Source organism: Triplophysa dalaica, chromosome 5, assembly GCF_015846415.1.
Source record: "Triplophysa dalaica isolate WHDGS20190420 chromosome 5, ASM1584641v1, whole genome shotgun sequence".
NCBI lineage: Eukaryota > Metazoa > Chordata > Actinopteri > Cypriniformes > Nemacheilidae > Triplophysa > Triplophysa dalaica.
The window spans coordinates 6,646,685-6,672,670 of NC_079546.1; the positions used below are offsets into that span (position 1 = coordinate 6,646,685).

At 42.7% G+C, this 25,986-nt stretch overlaps 1 protein-coding gene and 1 long non-coding RNA gene across 3 annotated transcripts in view; one reads left to right on the top strand and one right to left on the bottom strand.

Moving 5' to 3' along the window:
- The window catches only part of shisal1a (shisa like 1a), a 28,363-nt gene extending 6,585 nt beyond the window's left edge, over positions 1 to 21,778 (top strand). The window contains exons 2-5 of one of the 2 annotated variants that reach the window (XM_056748632.1): positions 1,890 to 2,076; positions 12,962 to 13,175; positions 15,191 to 15,484; positions 20,534 to 21,778. In XM_056748632.1, coding sequence (XP_056604610.1) covers positions 2,010 to 2,076; positions 12,962 to 13,175; positions 15,191 to 15,484; position 20,534 — 576 coding nt within the window. In that variant the 5' untranslated portion in view covers positions 1,890 to 2,009 and the 3' untranslated portion in view covers positions 20,535 to 21,778. Of the gene's footprint in view, positions 1 to 1,889; positions 2,077 to 12,961; positions 13,176 to 15,190; positions 15,486 to 20,533 lie in introns of those variants that run through there. The other variant, XM_056748633.1, reaches the window with a different exon arrangement.
- Positions 1 to 25,986, bottom strand: part of LOC130421005 (uncharacterized) — a 96,115-nt gene that overhangs the window by 68,949 nt on the left and 1,180 nt on the right. Inside the window, exons 2-3 of the long non-coding RNA XR_008906743.1 lie at positions 22,879 to 23,039; positions 22,551 to 22,588 (exon numbers count right to left, since the gene is read on the bottom strand). This is a non-coding gene — a long non-coding RNA (uncharacterized LOC130421005). The remainder of the gene's footprint in view (positions 1 to 22,550; positions 22,589 to 22,878; positions 23,040 to 25,986) is intronic.

Genomic DNA, 25,986 nt, shown 5'->3' on the forward strand with positions numbered 1-25,986 from the left:
GGATTGGCATGGTGACGTGTTATGACAGACGGCCAGCTCAGAGCGATCGGGCTGTTAGTGTAGCTGTAAACCAAACACAGACCTGCTGACTGCTGTGTAAACACACAGAAAGATATAAAATAGATGGTATAACACATAGAAAAACAGAGGTGGCGTTTCTGATTTATCTTTAAAAACTGATGAAGTTTGAGCTAGGAGCTAAACACATACAAGCACTCATCCAGATGTTCATGAAAAGTCCTTAAGCTATATACATACAATATGCAATGCACTTCCATTTCATCAATAGTTAATTGCCTGTAAGGATAGCACGTCACAACCTGCTACCCGAAGACAACTTTCTAGAAAAGTTCACAAGACACTTCCATACATAGCACTAGAAACATTGTACTGAAATTCTGGTAAAGCATGGATTGGGAAAACCGGAACATGAATTTACCTTAACTGAACCAAATTGAAGATGGAACAATATTTTACATACTAGTAAAGTTTAATATTCTGTATGCTTGTTATGTCCAAATGATTTACAACATTTGGCAAAATGTGCCCTATAGAGCCTGAGCACCAATCATGACAATGTACTCCTCAATACAATGTGCTTGAACACATTAGACACATAAAAACAGGAAGACAATGATAAATGCACTGATAATGACAAATGATTTATCATTTCATTTTTGAAAGACGGCAAAAAGGAATTCGCACATTTACCTAAAAAACATTAACATTGATCATCATTGATGATTTTTTTTTTACTAAATCTATATCCAACTATGGTACTTTCTTATCATCAATAAGGAATGATCACATTTAATGTGAAATTCGTTGCATCTATTCTTCATGAGTGTGATGATGTGTTATTTATCTTCGGTCGATGTTGTACATAAATGTCCCCCATCAATTTTTCTTTTTATCATCAATCTCTTATAATTCCCTTTTAATAGTGATGATAAAAGGATTGTTGTACAGCTGTAACTGTGTCTTATCAGTGAAGTTGTCTGTATGTAACCAGAGAACAGAGAGGATTGCTCAGATGTCACAAGTTCTCTGAGGAGGTTGAAAAATTACAGACCTCCATTTTACAAGAACCGACAACTCTAACCAAAGTCTCTTTACAGCTCTCATGGAACAGCTTCTTTCAATCATCAACAGAACAAATCTAAATATTTACGTTTTACTAGTTCTGAAAACTCAATTCAGGATTGAAGCCATTTCTAAATGAATGTGAATGAAAAACAAAACTGTGGTTATGGGGGATGCACTACAGTAGTAGATATATAGTCGGTTCAGTAGGTTGGTTCTGTCATCATTTACTCATCGTCTGGTCATTTCAAACCTGTATGACTTTAATTCTTCTGGAGAACAAAGAAGAAGATATTTGAAGGAACCCATTAACTTCCATTGGTATTGTGTCCATACAATACAATAGAAGTGAATGGGTGCCGGTGCAGCTTGATTGTAAGATTTCGTCAAAATATCTTTTGGTTTTTGCGGAAGAAAGAAAGTCAAACAGGTTTCACATAACAAGAGGGAGGAAATGATGACAAAATAATCATGTTTGGTTGTACTATCACTTTGACTGTTCAGATGACAAAGCATTGAAGAAATGTTTTAACAAAGTTTTTTTATGCTGAACAAATTATTGCATAGACAAATTTTGAAATATTGAAATCTTGTTTTCATTTGCATTACTAAAGTTAATCTGCACTAGTCTTACTATAGTTTACTTTTAAACATTAATGCCTGTTAAAACAAAGTCCATATAACAAAAATATGGCATATATATAATTTATTTTTCAAATAACAAACCTTGAGTCCATAAATTCCTTGTGCTGAGCAATGCATGTACTATGTGAAGTTTAAGCATCTATATTTGTTCTTTCTTTTAGAGCTTGTCGTATAAAGATTATGACCACCAGGAACCGAGCAATGAGTGTGTGTTGACCCCTAAAGCCCCCCCCCCCCACACACTCTCTCTCCACCCACTGTGTCTTCATGAGGGCAGAGAGATGATCATGCACGGCCGCTGGTCTTTCAACACACTGGCCGTCATCTTTATCCTGCTGTCAACTGCGGGTAAGCCTAGATCATACATACCCATCTAAATGAAATCATATAAAGTCATTAAAATCCACATTAGTGATCCTGTTTCAAAATCACTGCAGTTATTCAGTTCTACCTAATATTTACTGTTTGATATTACTATTTGGAGAATATGTACATCTTTAAAAACACAATAATGAGTTAGAAAGGGGACTTTTTGTTAACCTCTCCAGTTTGTGATGTACTGCTGTCATTTCCAAATATGAATAAAGCTATTAAGTATTGCAAAAATTTATGAGCTTCAGTTTTGAGTTTTACTTGGGGTCAGTCGTGTGCCTTCAGTAGTCATGAGCTGAAGGATTTGACTTGGCAGAAGCTCTGATTCATCTTAGACTTTCTCACAAGTACTTGTGACCAAGAACTCAAATAAGTCACTCCAGATTGAACTTGGAGTTGCTCTTTCTGCGCAGACTGAAAGTATGCATAGCATTGCAAAGTATGCATTTATTAGGCCAATATAGTTGCTATACATGTATTTACAAACACTACAGCAAAGCGACTTTCGAGCATTAGTAGTGACTTGCAAAATGTATTCATATTTTTTACATCTTAGGGAGTTTGCCACTGTTGCCTTTGGCTTGCTACGGTGGTTGTAAAGCTCTCTATTTTTAATCTCCTTCCCATTATTTTCTTTTTTCTGTTTTGTAAAGAGCTATATCAACAATTGAATTTTAAATATTGAAACAGACTACCAAAAATAGAAAGCTTTTTCATTATATCACTCCTGGGTATAATAGTAATATGCTTTGGTTTCCTTTTTTACAAAATGAACTGCAACTACATCTGTTCAACAGGGAACATTTAATCAAATCTTTTGGAAAATGGCCCTCAGATGCATTCAAAATCTACTACCACATTTCATGTAAGACAAACGTCTTGGTTACGTATGTAACCTCAGTTCCCTGATGGAGGGAACGAGACGTTGTGTCGAGAACGACAGATGGGGTTCGCCCTTGAGAACCAATCAACTCTGACTACTATAGAAAAGGCCAATGAAATTTGGCGAATGCAATTTGCATGCCGGGCTCCGCCCCCGGAAATCCGGTATAAAAGGAGGCCGGCGTGCAGCATTCACTTACCTTTGTTCTGAAGAGCCTGAGACCTCTCAAACTGCAGCAGAATACGATACGTGTTCGTGGCATAAGGGACACAACGTCTCGTTCCCTCCATCAGGGAACTGAGGTTACATACGTAACCAAGACGTTCCCTTTCTGTCGGTCTCTCGACGTTGTGTCGAGAACGACAGATGGGGTTGCCTATGGAAAACGCCACAACGCTGTATCGCGTCACAATCTCTAGCGAAGCGACGGTAACAAGCCTGGGCGTGTCATCTCGAAGCTTTCGTGAGACTGTAACCTTCCAGTGTGGTGGTCGGGGGGTTCCAGAGCTTTCTTGGAGAAAGATGGGTACAGCCCTGACCGGTAACTTTCACGGACGGGGCCTTAGCTCTCTATAGGCGAGAGGCCGTCCAGATCAGTTTACACCGGGTAAGCGCGACTCTTAATCAGAGAAGCGCTACAGAGGCCACCTCCTACCCGTGGGGAGGAATATGGTGGATATAGGTATGGTCTCGTCCTTGGAGGAGAACGCATGGAACGTGCGGACTGAGTAGTTAACCGCGAGGTGGAGGCCCACCTGGGGAAGCTCATGGGTTACCAGGAGTGGGAACCATTCTCATGAGGATACATCAGACGGAACAGCCCACGGAGGGGGTGTTACAGACGTCCGGTAGCACTAGGTCCGGTTAGAGCTATCTGTGATAGCTCACATGGTATCCCGGCCTAAGGGGGAAGGCTGCTCTGCCCAGCCAGCCCCCAGGGGGTGCTTGTTTGGTGATGGATGGAATGCCTATTCTTAACCAGTGTCTGGGTAAGAAGGGAGGCTGGTGAGGTACCAGTTTCTTAGCGATGTGTTCGGGTAAGAAGAAAAGGTAAATAGCACACTGACCCAACCTGTTAGAGGGTGGAAAGGTGCTTTCGCAGGCATACGCCCCCCCGGATGCCAGTCCTACATGTCGCCACGCAGGACGTGGGCTGACACCGGGTTTACGCGAAGGTTGTTAACCCTTGCGAAGGTGTTTGGGCATAGCCCAACCCGCAGCTCTACAGATGTCTGCTAGAGAGGCGCTTCTGCCAGTGTCCAGGAGGTGGCTAAACTCCGTGTGGAGTGAGCCCTCACTGCCAATGGGCATGGGAGATTCTGAGATCGGAATGCCGTCGTAACGGCGTCCACGACCCAGTGCGCCAGCCTCTGTTTGGAGACAGCCTTCCCCTTCTGCTGTCCTCCAACAGACACGGAGCTGGTCAGAGCTTCAGAGCTCTGCGTGCGGTCCAGTACGTACTGGACACAACACTAATCGGGTTGGGTCTTCCTCCCCTATGGGGAGCGCCTGCAAGTTCACCACTTGGCCCCGGAGGGAGTAGTGGGAACTTCTTGGGCACGCATCCGGGCCTGGGTCTCAAGATAACGTGAGAGTTTCCAGGGCCGAGTTTAAGGCAATCCAGGGACACGGAGGATGCTCGGTGGTCCCCTACCCTCTTGAAGGAAGTGAGCGCCGTCAGGAGGGCCGTCTTACTCTATGAGGAAGATCGGAACCTCCGAGGGGCTCTTTGGGGGGCCCTGAGGCTCCCCAGGACCACTTAGGGTCCCAAGAGGGTATGGAGCGGAGATGAGGCGGATTCCGCCCTCTCGCTGCTTAGGAACCTGGTGACCAGGTCGTGTTGCCCTAGAAACTTTCCACCGACTGAGTCGTGATGAGTGGCAATAGCGACTACATACACTTTCAGTGTGGAAGGGAGATGTTAGTCTCCAGTCTCGTGAGGAGGGGAACACAATCCTGATCAAGCACCTCAGTGGGTCTTTCTCGTTGAGAAAGACACCAGGACGAGAAGAGGCACCGTCTAGAGGCGTGTAACCGCCTAGTAGATGGGGCCCTAGCCTGGGTGATGGTCTCAGCCGTATAGGGGGAGTAGCCATCTTAGGATCTTCTCGTCCCGTCTAGAGACCAGACATGGGTGTTCCAGAGGTCTGATCTGGGATGCCAGAACGTGTCCTTCCCCTGAGAGAGCAGGTCCTCTGTCAGGGGAATGGTTCAGGGGGAGTCGCTGTCCAGAGCATCGGCTCTGAGGCCAAGTGCGGTTAGACCGGTGTGGTGTAACCAATAACACTTGGTGCTCCTGCTCCCTGACCTTGCACAGAGTCTGTACAAGAAGGCTCCTGGGGGGGGAAGGTGTGCTTCCGCCCATCCCGCGGCCAGCTGTGCGCAAGGATATCCGTGCCGAGGGCAGGGACTATCAAGCGGGCAAATGGTGGTGTTACGGGAGGTGAACAGGTTTTACCTGGGCCTACCCGAACAGCCTCCAAATGAGCTGGACTGCACGGGGGTGGAGTCGCCACTCTCCACGAGGCATAAACTGGCGAGAAAGCACGTCGGCTGTCTAGTTCAGTTTGCCCGGGGTGTGTGGCCTGCAGGGAACGAGTCACCTGTTGACTCCACCGGAGGAGGCGTCGAGCAAGTTGTGTTTAGCTGCTGTGTGCGAACGCCACCCTGACGATCTGTATTCGCTACAGCTATAGTGCTGTCCTCGGAACAGCACGTGTATGTCTCGCACGAGAGGCCGTAGCCTGCTCAGTGCAAGTAGCATAGCCCACAACTCTTGGCAATTGATATGCCAGCGCAGGCGGGGGTTCGTCCAACACCCCACCTGCGTGCCCGTTGCACACTACACCGCACCCCTGCAGGGAGACTTCAGTCGTCACCACGACCTGCCTCATAACCTGCTCAGAGGGACCTGAGTCCGTCGAAAAAGTCATAAAGACTAGGGGTTATGGTGCGTCGGCAGCAGGGCGGCATCACCATGCGCCTGCTGCCGGTGTGCCACGCTCTCCTCGGAACTCGACTCTGAAACCAGTGTTGGAGCGGTGTCATGTGCATCAACTCGAGGGGTATTAGCCCGCGAGGACGCCATGTGTCCCAGGAGCCTCTGAATTGTTTCAGGGGGACCGCTGTCTGCCTAAAATGTTCATTTCAGACAGTTCAACACTGGTTGGGCACAACTGCGGACAGGTGTGCCGACATGGTGACAGAGTTGAGTTCCATACCGAGAAAGAGGATGCTCTGCACTGGGGAGAGCTTGCCCCTCTCTTGGTTGACCTGGAGTCCCAATCGACCTAGGTGCCGGAGCACCAGGTCCCTTTGTGTACATAACAGATCTCGCGAGTGTGCCAAGATAGGCCAGTCGCTGAGATAGTTTAGTACCCGCTCGCCTTCCTCCTCTCAGGGAGAAAGGGCGGTCAGGGACAGACCGAAAGGGAGGACTCTGTACTGATATGCCCGCCTCTCGCACGCGAACCGTGGGAACGGCCGGTGTCGAGGAGGATCGAGACATGAAAGTAAGCGTCCTTCAGGTCGATTGCCACGAACCAATCCTGACACCTCATAGATGTCAGGACGCGCCTCTGTGTGAGCACCCTGAATGGCAGCTTGTGAAGGTGCTCTGTTCAGGGTACGCAGCCTTTGGGGGCAACCCGCCGTCTTTCTTGGGAACGATGAAGTGCGGGTGGTGACCCACTGAACATCTTGGTTTTGAGGGACGAACTCGATGCCTGTTTTGCCAGAAGGGTGGTGACTTCTACCCGAAGTACGGAGGCGTCCCTGCCTCTGACAGAGGGAGAGATGATGCCCCGAAACTTGGGTGAGTCTCTGGCGAACTGGATCGAGTAACCAAGACGGACCGCCCTCATTAGCCAGCGAGACAGTGTGGGCAGCTCTCGAGCTCCCAGGGACTGTGACAGGGTGACCAAGGGGACGGTCTGCTTCATCATTCCCACGGGGGGTGGTTCGTCGGCTGGCGGAGCTAACCATGTCGCGGGGAGTCCCCGGAGGGAAGGTTTTTGCTCCGCCTGCTTACCTGCCTGGCGGGACAACGGCACGCACTGTCGGTTTGAGAGTGGTGACGGCTGTCGTATGTGTACGACCTCACGCCTCGCCAGGGTGTGAGGTCGGTTCGCCGAGCACAGTCCAGTGGAGTGTGCGATCGGCTGCAAGTAAACCCGGGGAGAACAGAAAACTCAGTGAGTAAGTGGGCGCCAAGCCCTAACAAGGGCCCGGCTTTGGTGACGAGGCAGGAGTCGTCCCGTACCGACCGATCAGAGCCGTGGCTGTGAAGGTTCGGGCCCGATGTTGTTCTCCCTGGGGTCTTCCCGTCAGTGTCCCTTCTCGCGAGGAGGTTGCTGACGGGGTGGAGGTTTCCCCCTCGACCTCTGCTTCCGGGGTGCCGCCTGTGGGGGCACAGGAACCGGAGCCGATGTCGAAAGGGTCCTGGGTTGCAGGGAAGCAGACGTCACGTGAGATCTCGGAGGCCTGTAGGCGGCCGAGTCGCGGCGTGAAAAAAATGTGGTTAATTGCCACTGTCTGCTTCGCCGTCAAAAAACTGCTGAGCGCAGTCCTCGACGGTGTTACCAACAACCCACCCTGCGAGATGAGTACATCAAGAAAGCGGACTTCCTTGCTGTCACTCTTCTGCACAAGGTATAGCCGGGGGTGTCTCTCCTGGACCACTACCGTGGACATCGTCCGACCCAGGGCCCGTGCCGCCGCCTTAGTCGCCCGTAGAGCGCTGTCAGCGGTGGCACGGAGATCCTGCATTATACCCGGGTCGGCCTTACCCTCGTGGAGCCCTCTCAACGCCCTGGCCTGGCGGACCTGCAGGATGGCCAAGGCATAGAGAGAGGAGGCAGCCTGGCCCGCAACATCGCAAGCTTTCGACACCAGTGATGCCGAAGTCTTACGTGCTTTGGACGGTAGGAGTGGTCGATCCCCCCCCAGGTGGTAGCCGTCCGCGGCACAGGTGCACCGCAGGCGGACGTTCCACCCGGGGGATCTCGACGCAGTCCTTGGCTGCCTCACCATCGAGGGAAGTAAGGGAGCCGGAGCTGGTTTCACTGGAACGGTCCGTGAGTGGAGCGTTCCAAGTTTTACACAGCTCCTCATGCACCTCCGGGAAAAACATGGCACCCGGGGTGGGCGCGGTTTGCACCGCGCACCGACCTCGGGAACCACGTATCCCCGGGTTAGCACGGATGACATCACTTCTGCTTCCTCCTGAACTCGACCGCTGGGGGTGGAGTTTGGATTCGGCAGAGTCGGATGCCAGTCTCCCTCCGATGCTGCGAGCGACATCTCATCTACGTCACACATCGTTTCCGAGTGTGTGCGTGAGGATCCGGACGGTATGCCACCGCCGGTTGGGGAACGTTCAGAAGAGCGAATCGGGGTGCGATCGGCCCGTGAGCACTTGGCTGGCGGGTTTACGTTCGCAGAGTTCCCCGTATCACTAACGCTGCTAACGTGGGTGGTCATCGGGGCCGTAGCCACAGATGTCACAGCCCGGGTAGCAGACGAAATGGTGGCTGGTTCCCGTAGGAAGACAGCCACCCGTGACCGCAACTTCTGAATGACAATCTGCCCGCAGTGCAGGCAGATGTGTCAACGAACGCTGCTTCAGTGTGCTGGACGCCCAGACACCTAATGCAGCGATCGTGTCCATCCCCCTCCTCGATGAGGGTGCCGCACCCAAGAGAACAGCGGGACATGCCGCGCTGGAGAATGCTCAGTCAGTCCTGAAAAGGACTTTTAGAAAAAATCTCTAACACCTCCGGAACCGCCGAGACGCCCAGGGGAAGGTCGCTGCAGGAAGGGACGATCCGCTGTAACACGTCGTAGCACCAGCGTGTAGTTGTAGAGGATTGAATCCTGAGTTGTACTCATGAGCGATGGCTCTGAAGAACAAAAGGTAAGTGAATGCTGCACGCCGGCCTCCTTTTATACCGGATTTCCGGGGGCGGAGCCCGGCATGCAAATTGCATTCGCCAAATTTCATTGGCCTTTTCTATAGTAGTCAGAGTTGATTGGTTCTCAAGGGCGAACCCCATCTGTCGTTCTCGACACAACGTCGAGAGACCGACAGAAAGGGAACAGGCAGTACAAAACCCTCGAGCCTTATTCTGCCATTACATTAAAAGCTGGGGTGATGACAGATGTGTGTTTTGGATTGAGCTCTGAAAAATGCCGCCGCAACAGAGGATGAGAATATGAGAAAAAACAAAAAAACAATACAAATACAAGAGACATTTAAGGAAATATTTAGGGAGTATTACAGGAAATGTCTTATCATTTAAAGTGTGTTTAGTTGCTCTCCTAATATTTGGCCAGATAAGCAAAGCCTTAAGTTCATTACTCAAGAAGAATTCATTTAGCCCACAAATACCATTGTTTATTTGCAAACAATGTATTTGTTGTTTTAACAGCCAAATCACTAATGTAATTTATGCAAATCAGGTTATGCCACCCAAAAAATGAAATAAATAAGTAAATTACATGGTTATTGCAATTTGCATGGCTTGCGGGCCGATCCTGAGATCGATTGCTGGGTTTGTGGTAGATAACGCAGAACACTTCCGTCAAGTGTACTAATCTGGGTCTACATATATGGCACCTTACTATAAATGATATGCTATATGAAACTGCTCTTTAAAATGCTGAATGCATACTGAATTATACCATCTATCTGTGCCCAGTTATAGGCTCTTTTAACCATCTTCTTAAATAAATGCTGCTATGATCAAAAGAAAATGTAAAAAAATCTCTTAAGAAAATGAGATTTAACTGCACCAGGCAAGTTACATGAATAAGACAAATTAGTAATTTTGCATGAAACGTAATGCGTAGAAATTTCACATAAAAACTGTTTGAATTATAATTCAATGCAATAAGTAACTTTCTATTGTTAAAATATTGAGAAATTCAATAAATAAATCTGTGTTCAACTTCAAAACTGTCAACACCTCAGCCTGATTCACAACTGTTATAACTCTTATAATAATGATTTATAAATTGAACTGTCGGATATAATTTCTTAGGGAGATTTGACAACAATTCATGTAAAGAAAAGTATGCAATATTGAAAAATACGAATTGATGCATGCATCTATTTACAGTACAATCATCTAATAATATTTCAAGAGATGCGAATGCTGAATTAACTCACACTTGTTGTTTACTGATCTGAATATATGAAACAAATCTAGTGGTTAAAGTGTGCTCATGAATTTAAAAAAAAAGCTTAATGTCAAAAAAGAACATTGTGCAATATTATTCATAAAACAGTTTGCGCAGACATTATAATTGCAACAAAGACGGACACAATTGCCAAAAAGTAATTTCAGGACACGGCCCCATTGTCAAACATCTGCAAATATTTAATATTTCTTTCATGGAATGTTCTTTTGCAGTCAAGTAACCAGTTATAATGAGCGTGAGCTACAATCCACCATCATTATAAAACACAACCAGGTAGATCCGCTCTCTCCAGGAGTTCTGCCAGAAAACACATGCTGATTCCCTTCATCTGCCAAAACTCCCACAAGAAGGTGAACTTTCACCTTCAAAAGTCCGAACATCCTTGCGTTTGGCTTCGTAATGCATTAAACCCAATCCAAAATCTGCCTTCGCCTGAGGTTAATAGACCTAAACCTATCCATGTATGGTCAGTGCACTATCCTTACAACATTCATGGACTCGATAAGCATAATAAGACATACTTTCTGGATTCTCTCTTCGGAAAGCAAGACATCACGGTTCACTTTACCGTTCAAGCATGTCTCAGCAGTTCTTACGTGCCTCTATCTCAGCATGTGGGTTCTGAATGTTGTGTATAAGTAGAAGTGTGAGGAACCTGCCAGCAAACCCAGTGTTAGGTGAAGGGGACGTGAGCTTACCGGCTAAATTACTTCAGTGTGTCTGTGTGTGCTTTTGACATGTGCATACACATGCTGGGGAGAAACGCTAGCAGAAACGCAGTTTATTTACACGAACTCCCTAAAGGAATTGAGCAAATCAGGTAACGGCACAAATACGCCCGTAAAATTAGCGCTAACCCTTATTCTCGTCTGGCAAATAGTTTTGTAAATAAAGCAATCTGCAATGTGCCTAATTTACAATGAACTGTAATTGAAACAATTGTATTCTTTTTCAAAACGTCCCTTTTCTCACACACGTGTCGACGTCTTCCCTGGCTCCATAATTGCTATAAAGTATGTGGACAGACATCCACTTCACATTAATATTTATCTGTAATTAGTTGAATTTACAAGTGACAAAATGTCTCACTTCTGGTGAAATGAGCATGAACCAACGTGTAAGTTGTCAAGGCTGAGACTGTAGCGGGTGTTGATAATAACCAAAAATAAAAAACTGAAGGAAAAGAGAAAGAATATCCAACAGGTGGTTTTCATTTCACACACTAGCCTTTTCTATTCTGCCCAAATATTAGAGACCTGAGATTTTGCTTATTTGGTTGATGGATACATAGCCGGAGCGCTGCCAAATAACTTCCTTTGCAATACTGAGCTCTTTATGGGGTCAGAGGGGGTGCTGGAGGGCTCTCTGGCCCACGCTGCTGTCAGCGCTGATTTATTCCGATCATTACCGGCCTTTTTCGTATGCCTGCGTACTCACGTAATTGGGCATTTTGGTCATTAGCGAGGGGTCAAACGTGGCAAACATTAAATTGTTTCCTATCTCGTAATATTTTTGTCTCTCTTATTCAACTTTGATTCACTGCAATTAATATTAAAGAGTCTTGTTTCCATCTCAGTTCCAGTGAGTCGTTTCCAGGTCTCCTTCTCTGCTGATTCATTACGGGAGTATGATTCATATCTGATGCATAGGAGAAATGTTGTGAATGGAAATGATTGAGAACCTAGCCATTGCTCCTCAGGGGTTTTCATGAGGAAAAGCTTAAACAAAGAATCACCAACAACTTTTTCCCACAACGGCACTGAACCGTTCAAATAGGGACAGTGTCAAAAGAGACAAACCACGAAGAAAAATGAATGAACTGGTCTAAAGCAAACCGTAGAAACAGAATCCGCATTAGATGGTATGGTCTAGTTTAGCATAATCTGAATTTATGAAGCATCATTTATTTTTTGTTTGCTAGTCCCTATAGTTTACATAGAAAATGCCAAGGTGGACTGCCAAGATGGCCGCCGAGCGAGCAACTCCATCACAAATATTAATATAGTGTAACATGGACAGCAGGGTTCATCAAATACAAGCGAGGACCTGATAGAGAACTCTAGTGTCCCTGTCTATTCCATTTACTAATCCAGCATTCTCAGACCACGCTCATCTATATGCAAATGACAGCATGCTGCTTCCTACCTCCGTAAACCTGAATATGAAGCATTAAAGATGAGCAGCTGGGCTTTTTGAATGGATCTATAGGAATTGCTCAAGAGCATTAGGGAATTGTTTAGTTTTTTTTCAGAAAAGAGATATCAAGCAAGGAATTTTCCTGAGATACTCGTCCCCTCCTAGGAGATTGTAGGAACTTCATTATCTGAGCAATTAGCGATGGCAGGAGTGTTGGATGGCGAATTAGTTCACGAGATGGGGCGCCATCTGCTTTGGTGCGAGACGAACATGTTTGTCGTGTCATGTATGATATTAAAACCCTTCACTTCTTCGGTGCTAATAATCTCGGAGTTGAAAAGTGCCATGTCACCAACTACTAAGAGTCAGAAAGGACATATTTAATGAGTTAGCACTGTTTGGCTGCCATAGCTCTAATTTGCAGACATAAAAGATCTGATCCATAAATCTCTCTCTCTGTCCCACTTGTACCCTTCTAAACTTTGTCTGTTCCACATCGATAATCTCTATTGAGCGAGTATAAGAAGTCATTTATCCGCCTCGATTTGGATCACAAACAATGTCAGAAATCACTCAGCTCTATCGACCAGTGAAAGACGTGTTTTATCTCCTTCATCCTCAGTTTGTTTTCTCTCTCCGCAGCTCTCTCTGCACACTTCAGGGTGTGCGAGCCATACTCCGACCACAAGGGGCGCTATCACTTCGGTTTCCACTGCCCTCGACTATCAGACAACAAGACCTACATATTCTGCTGTCACCATAATAACACCACCTTCAAATATTGTTGCAACGAAACCGAGTTTCAGAGTGTGATGCAGCTCAACCTCACCATCAATTCAGACGGGTTTACCCACAAGTGAGTGGCTGGTCCTAAGAAACAATAAAAGTGTTTGGGAAATTCTATACTGTGCTGTTAAGTTTACTTTTCTGTAGTTTACTTTCTCTAGGCTATGCACCATGTCCTAACCAGTTGCAACAATCTATTTTGTCAAGCTTGTATGCAACAACATCTTCACATACATATGAACGAACATGCTGTGATGTTGCTTGTTGGGGAACATTGAATATTTCTGGTTCACACTTTCTTCGGGCCTTATTTTCTCAGCAGTTCGGTGGATATAAATCTGCTTGAATCAGTACATGTTTCATAAAATGACCATTGATTTTTACTTTGTACACATCTAGAATTAGAGTCTGAACACTGAGATCCTACAACAGATACAGCAGTCTATGCTTTCGGCCGACAAGATTCTGATCCATGTTGTGAAATCCCTTACAGTACTGTATTAATAACCAGCACACATGCAGTCCTGTAGAAATTTCCCTGCAGACCGTTAAAGTAACAAAGTTTGAGAAATTACACTCTGTCCCTGGAGCAGTGAGCCGGACCAGAGATCAGGAGAGTGACGCCTTTCTTCTGAATCATGGCATGTTTATCCCTCCAGCTGAATAAGAGGAATGGAGTTTTTTTTGTTTCCCATTCTAATATATGAAACTCCCAAATGCAATATAAAGCAAATATGCAAACGCATGACTGTACAACAATATTTGTCAGAAAGTGTTGATAAAACAAAACTGATGACAAGCCCATTCGAATGATGGCACGCTGTCAGAATGACTGGGTGGACCCACAATCAGGGGAGTCGTGAACATTTACTTCCTAGGGGTCCAGCAGCAATTTTGTTCTCTTTCAGCGTAGCCTTGTCCAAAATAATAAGAAAATTATTGTAAAGCTTTGTATATTATTACTAAGTGTTAAGCCCATCGTACATTGAGTCCGAAATGTGCGCCAAAATTTCTGCACGTAAAAAAATAAATACGACCTCACGTTGGGTCAATCACATTTACACACCTTCTAAGATTTTCGGCGTTTTTCACATCCGTAGCAAGCATTTTGAAAGGCCTTTTATAACAATGCAGAGACGCCGTACAAACGAGCCCCAAATACGAAAAACCACATACGTAAATTTCGGACTGTATGTGCAAAGACCTTTAGATTATTGGTACTGTTTTTAAAATAATCAAAAATTAAAATACAACCAAAAAAGGTGAACAGATCTGCTTGAATAACTGAATTGATGGGGACACACCCTTACCCTTACCAGGTCCCTTCATATTGATTATTTGGATACGTAAGAAATGTGTTTATACTGATGATAAAAGAAACATCTTTGCATGTAAAGGTACTGTCCACGGAATGCATTGTCGTACCCTGACATTGCCTCACAGGAGCATTTATCTACTGAAATAAAGTGTACACACAAAAAAAAGGTTGTTTTAATCAACCATGTCATCTATACACAGACATCCGTCAGAAAAACATCACAGCACACATCCAAATCAAATCAATTAATTCTTATCCTCACCACGGGATGGTAACTTAAAGGGCACCCTGGCACCGTGTCCTTGCTCTGGTCAAGCATGAAAATAATATTTCACCCCTCAAGTGAAATTGATCCTTCTGTGTGACTTCAGCATTCCAGACCACTGGCTGTTCGCTGGTCTAACCAGTACAGCACTGCGGCTACGCGCTGCCTGTCCGACCCACACAAAATCCTGCCAAAGTAATATCAGAGGCCAGTGGAAAGCAATTACAGCACTTTACTAGCCCTGCATGGGTGCTGACCTCCCTTTTCATTTAAGAGGAAGGAAATCAGGCCCATTCTCCTTAGTAATGATATTCCCGTTTCTCATTCCAAATGAGCCTTTTTATTTCTTGCTCCATTTTTCTGTAATAAAATAAGGATGTGAATGGCTTGGTACATTACTAGCTATAAAATGATTGTGAACGTTATCATCTAATCTCCAAAATAAATTCTCTCGAGCATCAATATAAAAAAAAAACGTAATTTTTCCTCTTTGTGCATTTAGCAATTACACAGCCCTCATTGGTGTGTGGATTTACGGCTTTTTCGTCATGGTCCTCCTGGCTTTGGACTTCTTGTACTACTCGGCTATGAACTACGAGTTGTGCCGGGTCTACCTGGAGAAATGGGGGCTGGGTGGTCGATGGCTAAAACAGGCCAGGAGTCAATGGCAGAGTGCAGCTCAAGAGGGGGAACAGAACGTCGGTTCAATGCTGGGTCACCAACACCATCCGAGGCACAGCTTGAGAGGGGAGACACAGAGCCCTACGCTCCTCACCTACCAAACCTCTACAGCCTAGTGAGTATGTTACAATATTGGTTTGGAGGAATTTCCATATGACAAAAAAACCCAGGAGCCCATGTAACATTGGCACAGTATAGGTTTGGAAATTCATTTCTTTCTTTCTTCTGCAGAACACAAAAGAAGAGATTTTAAAGAGTGTTGGTAACCGAACAATGGTGGTACCCATTGACTTGCATTGCTTTATCTTCAATACAATAGAAGTGAATGGGGTACCGCTGTTGTTTGGTTACTAACATTGGCTATAAAGCGTTTTCTTTTTTAAGAAAAGAAAAAGATGAAAGTCTGGTCTCCCATGTAGGGGAAATCCTTGAGACTAAAACGAACTCCCTACAATTTTGTTTGCACATGATTTGCGTTCTGTATGCAAAATCCTGCAAAGCAGATGTCTGTGGAACCAAAGAACTCCTTTACTCAACATCTGGGTGAAGTTTACGGTGAACATTTCGTGCTTTTCAAGTAGACATCATCTGCTGTACACAAAAATACTCTCACAACATAAATATTAACAGCCGAGCAGATATAAAAAAAAAGGATGAAATCTGACCTTTCAAATAGTTCAAAAGAACAGAGTCTCCAGTACACATCCTTGGTACTCAGACACTTCAGGAATGGTTTCAGATGGGATTTCAGATGAGTTTGTTCCTGTCACCTGTCTTGACCTTCACAAGGCAACCATTGGCATTCGATATGCATCCATGCCAAACCAAATGTTTTGCAACTTTGCCCACAATGGAACAAAGCTGATGATGTGTTTGGTTGTGTCTTATGGTTAGCAAACAGGCTGTAGGCAGTCAAAAGACATGTGATCTGAAACAGAGAGTTTGTTCAAAAAGAAGATCGAACACTAAAATGAGCGATCAAGCCCTTCCGTTCACTCATCCCTGTCCCTCTCTTTGCACACCAGTCCTGTCATGTTGCCCCATGTGTGATAGCAGAACGTCTAGAGGCAAGCGAGTGGAATCTAGCGTGTAATGTGATGATGATGTGTCTCACACTTTGACGATGCCAGAGAAATGAAGCTCTCACTGCTCAGAGATAAGACAGGAGGATGCATGGCTACATTAGGCTTCCCTTTTCGGCTGCAGACTACGCGAGAATCTTCATGGATAAGGTTAATTGAGTATCGGCATACTTGAGATTAGGTTCACATCAAGTCGGCTTATCTGATGTCTGCATGCACTGCGTTAACCATAACATTAAAGCTTTTTGGAAGGCCTATAATATGAGACATTCAGAATAGCACACAATAGTTATTTAACACCTCAAGATGATAGATGACCAATCTCAATCATGGAAAATCACAATAATACAAAAATAAAAACACACTCCATCATTGAGCGAGATAGCGAGCGAGCGAGCAAGATAATGTGATTTTGTCCTGCCCACTTCCGTCAGGTTGATAATTGTGTCTGTGTGTGTGTTGTGTGTGTGTGTGTTGTGCAGGTGCTGATAATCAAAGTCATCCACCTGCATGCTTTTGACAGGAGATAATTTACATGTTAAAGCATTCCTCTGCCCTCCTTTAGTTCGTCTTGCCTTGTCAAGATTTTCTGTAGCATTTCAAAAAACTGTCCAAATGTCCCATTTATGAAATTGACGGACTACCTAAAAGTATCTCCTTACCCCAATGTATCTATTACTTACTGTAGTACCGTTGGCATTTTCCAGAAGCTGAGCTCAACCCTGCATCCCTCGGGTTTTAAAGCAGAAAATAAATCTTGTTAACTACCGCTGAAAAGCTGTTTCGGATTTATTTCATAATTGGTGGAGTAGCTTGTATACTTAAACTTGACAACCAAACGTGTTTAAATATATAAATCAAGGAAGTACAGATGTGCATTACAGCGTTAACCTAAAAGTGTTCGACGAGTCACCTCAAATCTATCCCAGACCTCTCAAATTAAATTGCCACAAATGAAAGTTGACTTTACGTGTCTTGCCAAGACCTAAATCAAGGACGTCTCCAACACCTGGGAGATCTGTTAGCATTCCCATTAATTTATAGCTGCTCCGCAAAAGCAAACATCCACCCATCCCAAAAATATCAGAATACTGAGAAGGCTATGCCATCACTGGAGAAAGACTATTGTTGACTATTGCTGACATAATGTTGTCTATATAGCACCCACTATCAGGGGATAAGTGAAAAAAGTTATGTTTTTTAAAGTCTCTAGTCTTTTCATTTCTGAGATCTCCAACATCTCCTACAAGGATGTTTTTGTACATTTTATAATACAGTAGAGTTTTGACATCTGTAACAGTTTATCACTGAATTTGGTGCTGAAAAGTCACGGTAGTTTGTCTACCTGCAGGTTGTTTCATTGGCAGCAATCCAAATAGGCCATTGTTCCACAAAGACTCATTAATGTCTTATGAATCTTATGCAATTCTATAAAAATGCATAAGAGACATTGATGGGGCCATGTGGTAATAATTACAGGATCTTTCAACAGGTTCCTGTAGCTTTCCTAAACTGCTTGACTGTTTTTGGCGTTTTCTTGTTGTTAGATGACATCAATACTGATTTGGCAGATGTGGGAAAATCATCCAAAATTAAATGTTCTGTGTGGTCCGAGAACTTTCATAAAAAGAACAACAAAAATCACGATTGCCGGATCATTACATCTTTAATAAGCAACTAATGAGGCATCAAGCGACGTTTAAGATTCTGCCCTTCTACATTGAACGCAATACTTTATCGCGATAGGCCACCCAAAAATAAAAATGTTGTCATCGTTTATTTACTCGTTTGTCATTCAAAACCTGTATATGATTCTTTCTTCTGTTAAACACACAAGAAGATCATTTGAGAAATGTTTGAGGATCTGTGTTCTTTGTTTAAGCAACGTTTTTGAATTTTTTTCTTTGGTGTTCTGCTGAAGAAAAGTCATACTGGTTTTAAATAACATGAGGGCAAATAAATGATGAAAGAATTTTAATTTTAGTGGTGAAGTTTCCCTTTAAACCAATAAGAATGTTTAAAAGACCTTGAGGGCAAATAAATGATGAAATTATTTACATTTTTGGGTGAAGTATCCCTTTAAACCAATTAGAATGGGCAAAGCCCTTGATTTCAATGCAAAGGCGACACTCAATATTTGTTTTCTAATGGAATCTAGCAGTGACCATTATTCAAAAAAATTGCAAAGCCATTCAGATTCGCTTTCATATCATCCGGATATTCATATATTCATGAAGCTATTTTGCTCTGAAAGGACTTTAGTCGCTGAAAACTGGAACCTTTTTAATCCGAATGTCACCAAATGCTCACAACAACTTGCTTGCCATCAAAACGCCTCTGCATCATTTCCCACAGCAATCATCTCTCAGGGGTTGTGGTGTTGAGAGGGGGCAAACCCAGAGAGGTCAGCTGATAAGTCTGCCGTGTGCAGAAGGAGCTCTCATCCTGTGTAAATATCTCAGGGTAAAGTGACTCACCATTGTCTGAGCCCAGAGGTTTGGCTCGGATTGAGATAAAGGACAGAAAAACGTGCTTTCCCTCGCACATAACAACATAAGACTACTTTGTCTGCTGGTAAAATGTACCATGAAAGCCAAATCGTATTCTTTATGGAATGCTGCATTTCTTTAATTCAATTTAAGGTTACTACTTAATCTAGAATGTACTATTTTAAGTATTTTCCAGACTCCCTATGGAGTTGGGAAAGACCTGTGTGCGAACCGGAGACATTTCAACTCCACATGAACACTGGTGTGTTCCTCCGAGACGTGTTTTCCGAGACCAACAAACCAGTCTGTGCTCATGGCCTACATTGTTTAAACGCATTCTGTAATGCATTATAAATGAGCCGGGGGCTCTGTGTAGACAGCCCCTTCTCTAAAGTAGGCCAAAGCCTTAGACATTCCTTAAACTTTTGCCAAATTCTTGAAAATCCAATAGCCGGAAGACATTCATCACTACAAACAGAAAATACTTTGCAGTAACGAGGAGATTAAAGGTTCCATCTTTATCTGACGTTTCAATTTATGAGACAAACAAGACTCCGCTCAAATGGCAGAGGAATCCAAATGTTTGTAGGAGTTACGCCTAAAGAGTGCCAGTAGTCAAGTGACCATTTTACCAATATTTACTCAATAACATTTCAGGCTTTACTATACTTCCTATGAAGTGAACAGTTTTTTTATTATCCTCTATTTATGATAGAGAAAAGGAGGTTTACGGAGCCGCGGTGGGGTTACTAAAATGCACAATATATTACTAACTTTGTTTAACTTAAAAGAATTTGGTTACAGTTCTGTTTTGTGTCAGTCTGGGATCTGTTTCTGGTCTTATTAGCAATGGAGAGGCTCAGAGATTAAATATTTTTGTAGGCTAAACCTGAAGTAAGGGCCACGCTGGACCCCTCGACCAAAAGCCTATGCAGACTTTTGGAAGATCACAAAAAAATGCCATTTTTTTAGACAAAATAAGGCTTTAAAAACTCACAAGCGGATTATACTTGGTGTGTTTTATGACATAGAATAAAACATGAAAATATTTAGGGGTTTTGTTTACCACAGACCTTATTCCGGACGATTTACTAAAAACCCATTAAAAAATTCCATAGACTTTGGAGCGATGGAACCGGAAGTCCTAAGCTGCTAACTTGCTTCCGTGTTTTGCATAAAAAAGGCTCTCTGAGCCTCCCTATACAAAGTCTTCACAAGCAGGAGGAGATGTGATGCAAGATTGTTTGTGAACTCAGAGCTTGATCAAGCTCTGGCTTGCCCAAGGAGCTGTTGTATGCATCCACAAGGATTTAATCAACACATCTGATCCACTGGGAGATGCTCCACAGTTTTCCTTTATAGATAATGAAAGAGAGCACATTTTAAATGTATCTGTATTCTAAAATACTGACATTTTATTCTGCGTATAACTAGCACGTGAAATTTTTATTCAAATGTCTGATCATTGGGCCATTTTGAACAATAGAAACTTCAAAAGTAATGGAGGTTTATAAAAAGAATATACTGATTGGATGTCCAAGTTTTATAAAAATGATTAAAAAAAATGTATCTTCTCTCTTTATGCTTCACTAGATATTCAGCTTTTGATCCAGTATGGATGCGCCAATAGAAGCTCTTGGAAGCTCTTGTCTTGGCTTCATCTACATTTGTGACTCGAACCGTGATGTCTACCTCCGACAGATATGCTGAAGGACATTTTCCCTGCATCCTAAAGCTGAGACTGAGCGTCCACCATTGACAGCTGAGCCAATCAGATGGCTGTTTGGCATCTCGACCAGCTGCATCTACTTTCAAGCACGTGATGAAAGGACTTTGAAAACTGTTGTCTTTTACGCCCACTACCTTGCCTTCTCATCAAGGTTTAGATGCAGGGATAAAGACTTTACCGAAAGCTAGAGACGAGACCGTTAACTCCATGTTACTCTCTAGTAGTCGTGTTGTGTTTGCACTGCTGTGAAGCCATTGGTCGGCTTATCTTGAAGTAGCAGAATAGGAATAGTTAACTATGGTTACCCAAGAGTTTGACTGTAAATCACATTGCGTGAAAGGAATGTAGCCAGCGTCAAATTTGGTCGTACAGTATTTCATAGAAAATGTGTTGACAAAGATGTTTGGTTGTGGATTTAATTGAACTCATCTTGTTTCCGGGAATCACCCTCATATGACACTTTGTAAGACCTTGAAACATATGTTACTACTGAAAGTCTGGGTGTGGAAAAATTACTACAGCAATAGCAAAGAACTATAAGGATAAATCTGTCATTTATTGACCGTACAATGAAACTTGATTAAGTGGGATTGCTAAATAAAGTGTAGATCCTTATGCACGGCAGACAAATATTGATGGTCAGTCCATTGTAGAAAGACAGACACATTATTTCTATCCCAATTGAACTTGTGCACTGAGTTGAAACAGTTTAGACGTAGAAAACAGTAGCCACTGTTAGGCTGTGAGTATTCACCTGCAATAACACACAGCATTGTGCTGAGTTGTGTTGTGTATAGAGGAGAAATTGTTGTGATCTTGTTTTAACTATTTAAGGTGAATCTAATAGTTTTCCCTTCGTGGAGGGAAGAGACATACGTCATGTTTTGAAGTAATAAGTTATAATGGTATAAACTGCCTCACAGTAAATCTGTAGTATGCCTAGCACCTTGTTCTGTGATAGTGGTTGGTACTTCAGTTGAAGTGTGATGGCCGTCCACCAACTTTATTCTGTTTTTATTATGAGGTGTGGGTGGGGGGCAGTTAAGTTGTAATTGCACATGTTAACTTTTTACTGTTGGGAGAAATAAAGATTTATCTTTTGCAGTGTTTTTGGACGTCTACTGGATTTCTCCATCTTTTTGTCCCTCTTAAGCTAAAATGTGTTTTATTAGATTAAATAACTCTTTTAAAGTAAGTCATTTTTTTTCTAATATATAATTGTATTATTTATTTGATTTAAATACATTTAAATTTAGTCCACTTGACCAATACAGCTGTCTGTGTTTTTTAAATATATATTTTTATATTTTATATATTTTTAAGAACATTTTACTTCTTCTCTCTGACCATTAAAATTGAACTACAATTTTTTCTTTTTGGCTCCTTTAACTTTAAGACTTCTTTGTAAACACCTCTGCATGAAAAATAGGCTTCAGGTATGAGCTGTGGGTATTTGATTCATTCCAATTAAATTTGTATTGCCTCATCCTTCAACAAAAGCCTCCATTACATTGTGACAGATTCAGCACCAAAATGTGCCACTGAAACAGTTCCAGACCTTGTTAAAATGTAACGTCCGTCACTCTTTCATACCTTCAGAAGTATCAGATGTAACACAAAAGCATAAAGGTTTGGCTGACTTTCCCACTTTTTACTTTACATCCTGCCCATCACCTCACCGTGGCTAAACGGGCCAAGTTTTAAACATGTACAAATGCGGGCCGACATATGGTCATATTTCACGTTTTGAACACATTTCTGAATAAATCTCTTGGGCTACAGGGAGAACGTTTTAAGATTTGTTACAGTATGTTTTTCAAATTCTATGAAGTCTATAAAGGGATAGTTGACCCCAAAAATGAAAATACATAATTTACTCACCCTCACGTCAATTCAAACCTGTATGACTTACTTTCTTCCTTAGAACAGAAAAGAAGATATTTTGAAGAGAGTTACTGAATAGCGTCGGTACCAATTCACTTCTATTGTATGGAAACAAAACCAATGCAAGTGAATGAGTACCATTTAACACCATAGTCATACAAGCTTTAAATGATTATTTTTGGGTGAACTCACTTTAATCTCAAGGGAAAAAGATTCCTTGTGATATAGATATATTTAAATTCTCTTTACATACACTATACTGTACAAACAGCATTCTGACATAGATATAGTGTATACCAGCACTAAAACAGGCCTTCCATCTCACCTTAAAACAGAAATGCTGTTGATTACTTCTCTAGAGAAATGACAGTAGCACCTGGCTCTCTCTCTTTCACTCTCTCTCTTTCTCCAAACTGAAGATGCCTCTGGTGTACTCTTGAAGGGAGTCCTCCTGCTCTAATTGGTTCCAAGGCTGGAAGCTTGTCTCTGAGGGGGCAACAGAGCTCAAATGAGTTTGTGAGACCAGCTATTTCTGAATTTTCTATCTGAACATAGAAACCCGGACCACTAAAGTGACACAGGCAACAGCTGTGGAACACTTGGAAGACCAGCCCTGTCTGAGTGTTTGAAAGAGAAAGTCGCATCATTAAAGCTTGAAATGGCAGAAGAACAAACGGAGAAACACATGTGGCATCGGTGAGAAACCCGAGATGCAAAAAAAGACCAAACTGAGTCTGAATTTCTGTTCTTTGAGAGTTTATACAGTACTGACTTCCACGAGGAACTCGCTTCTTTATGGATGATAGTGTGCAATTTGTGTGTAGTATAAATACTGTGTACGTTGTACACTGTTAGATGATGACAGCACAAAATTAAGTGTACTTGGATGTCATTTAACATCTGTGAGTAAAATAATAGTTTTGTTGGTAATAACAGAACTTAGAAAAGAGGTACACGATTCTCTTCCATTTATAAACCTGACAGCACCTCTGCCCCCATGGCCTTAAAGGATAGTAATGTCCACAGGTTACACACTTCAGACAGAGCGAGAGCAACAGACAATAATATGGTGATTGTTACACGCCTTCCAAAAAAACACCATTTGTCAGTAGTTCTCGTCCTGGATCTGACTGCGACATGGTAACAAATCATAACAAGCGCATTAATCTATTAAAGGCCTATTTATAGCCCTGCCGCTGTCTGGTGTCTGAGGGGAGGCAGGGAGCTGTTCTTTGGGTGGTATGAAGTTAGCATTAAACGGATTAGCTCATTAAGCACAGACAGAGCTCTTTATGCATGCACTGAAACTTTATCACGGTCTCAGAAGAGCTATTAAATATCTTGATATCTAGCCTACCAAACACACTAACTTTACATTCACCTTGTGCAGACAACGGCCCTCGTGGGATAACGTCTGATTGTATATATTCATTCCCAATGTTCCTTTAGAGTGAATAACTTCCTTAAAATAAGACACACTGTTTGCCCTAGTTTCAGTGTTAAACTACCTTTCGATGACTCCCCCATAAGCAAGTCTGTGATACAGATTTCCCCCAAAAATGTGGATATTTACACTTGCAGTACCGTCCCACACCTGTTTGAATAATTCTGGGATGATCTCCAAGCATTTGATAATAGGGCAGCAATCTATGCCACGCGCATAATCCTCCCAGGAAAGTAGCTGGATGTGATTTATCACATCTGGCTATCGATCGCCATATTGATGTTGTATTAAGCGAGGTCCTATTGAACATGCTTAACAAATCGACAAGTCACATAAAATCTCTTTTCCGCTTAGTCTTCATGTCACCTGGAATTAAGATCTTTGTCTGCAGGTGTTTCAGGCACACACAAAATCAAATTGTTGCTAATAATTCAAACTAATAAGATAATGTTTTTTAATCAGAAGAATGCAATAATCATTTAACTAGAATCATTTTCATCTTTAATATCCCCAAAAACACTGAAAGGGCCACAAATGTTCTTTCTAAAGCGAGGAAAAACAAAGACAGAACACAAATCGTGAGCTGTTCTCACAAGACTTATCGCCCGGCTGCTGGAGGACTTTGGCAGATGAGGAAATTTGTCCCAGTCAGGAGCTGAGGATTTTAGAATTCAATCACCACCGGCTAATCTGGTTTATTTGGCTTGCATGGGTGCAAAGACAATTTTCAGCTAAAGGCATTAAAAGCTTTACTTCAGTCAAGGTAATTGATTGTTTGAGATGAGGGGGAAATTAGATAACATATTTGGAGGAAGAAAAAACATTGCCCTTGTGTTTACTAGTTTAATGAAGAGAAGACTTAAACCAAAGTTACGGATGAGTGTCGAATTAAACCAAACAAATATTGAATATTGCTTTTGGCTTTTTCACGCCCCTTTTTAATTAAATTCATTATGCTCTGACAGATAATGGCTGGCCTATAATAAACCTCAAACAACTGATTGTAAGAGTTGTTCATAAATTCATATTCAATATGATAAAATGATTCCAGAAAGAATGGCGGAGATCTGTCCAAGTCAACATTAGAATAATACTCTTTATGTTTTTTATGAGTACAACAAAGTGGTTTATATTATGGTTTATGGCCTTGTAAATCTCTCTGTAAACCCGGAGCCTTAAGCTAAGAAAAAAAATATTGCTGGTTAGAAACTTTAAAACGATTAAATTATTATTCCACTACAAACATATTGATTTTCACCTTCCCATTTTTATTCCAAATAAAAAACAATTTTAAAGTCATTATAAAAATGTTGATTTGTCCCGCAAATTGCATTAACCGCAATTTACACCTTTAATGTATAACCTGTAAATGTTGCTGCAAAGTTGAATTTTCCTCTAGGAAACTAACTCGGATCTTTAAAATCTGTGTGCGCCTCTTGCATTACCAAATGATTCTGTCACTCCTGCTGAATGTGGAAGGTCAGTGCACAGCAGCTGGGCAGGCAGCAGTCTATCCCATCCCAGCTGGAAACACTTACAGAGTGAATAGACTGAGGGACTCCAAACAACCTCCCACAAACATCTGCCCTCTGCTGCTTTGAGTTCTAATACAACGGTATTGATTTAATGTTTCTCTGTGAGCTGAGAAAACAAAGGAAGGCAGGGATTACATTTTCTGGTGTCCGCAACTGGCTGTCACGTTGTGCCTTGTTGTGGCAACCGGAGGAAGCGACAGAATTGGACAGAAGATAAATAAGAAATTGAATTAGGACAGACATATTTAACCATTATATTCATCATTTATTAGCTCTAAACTTTTTCAGCTGTGATAAAGTTTAAATAAATAAAATCTTTTATTTGAAATTTTACTAACTAAGTAACATAATAATTTATATACAATGAAAAGCATATAATTTTGCTTGATTTGTTACCGAAAGCTGCTGGAGTTGTTAAAACTGCACTTACAAGCGTTGAAGAAAAAGCACATTT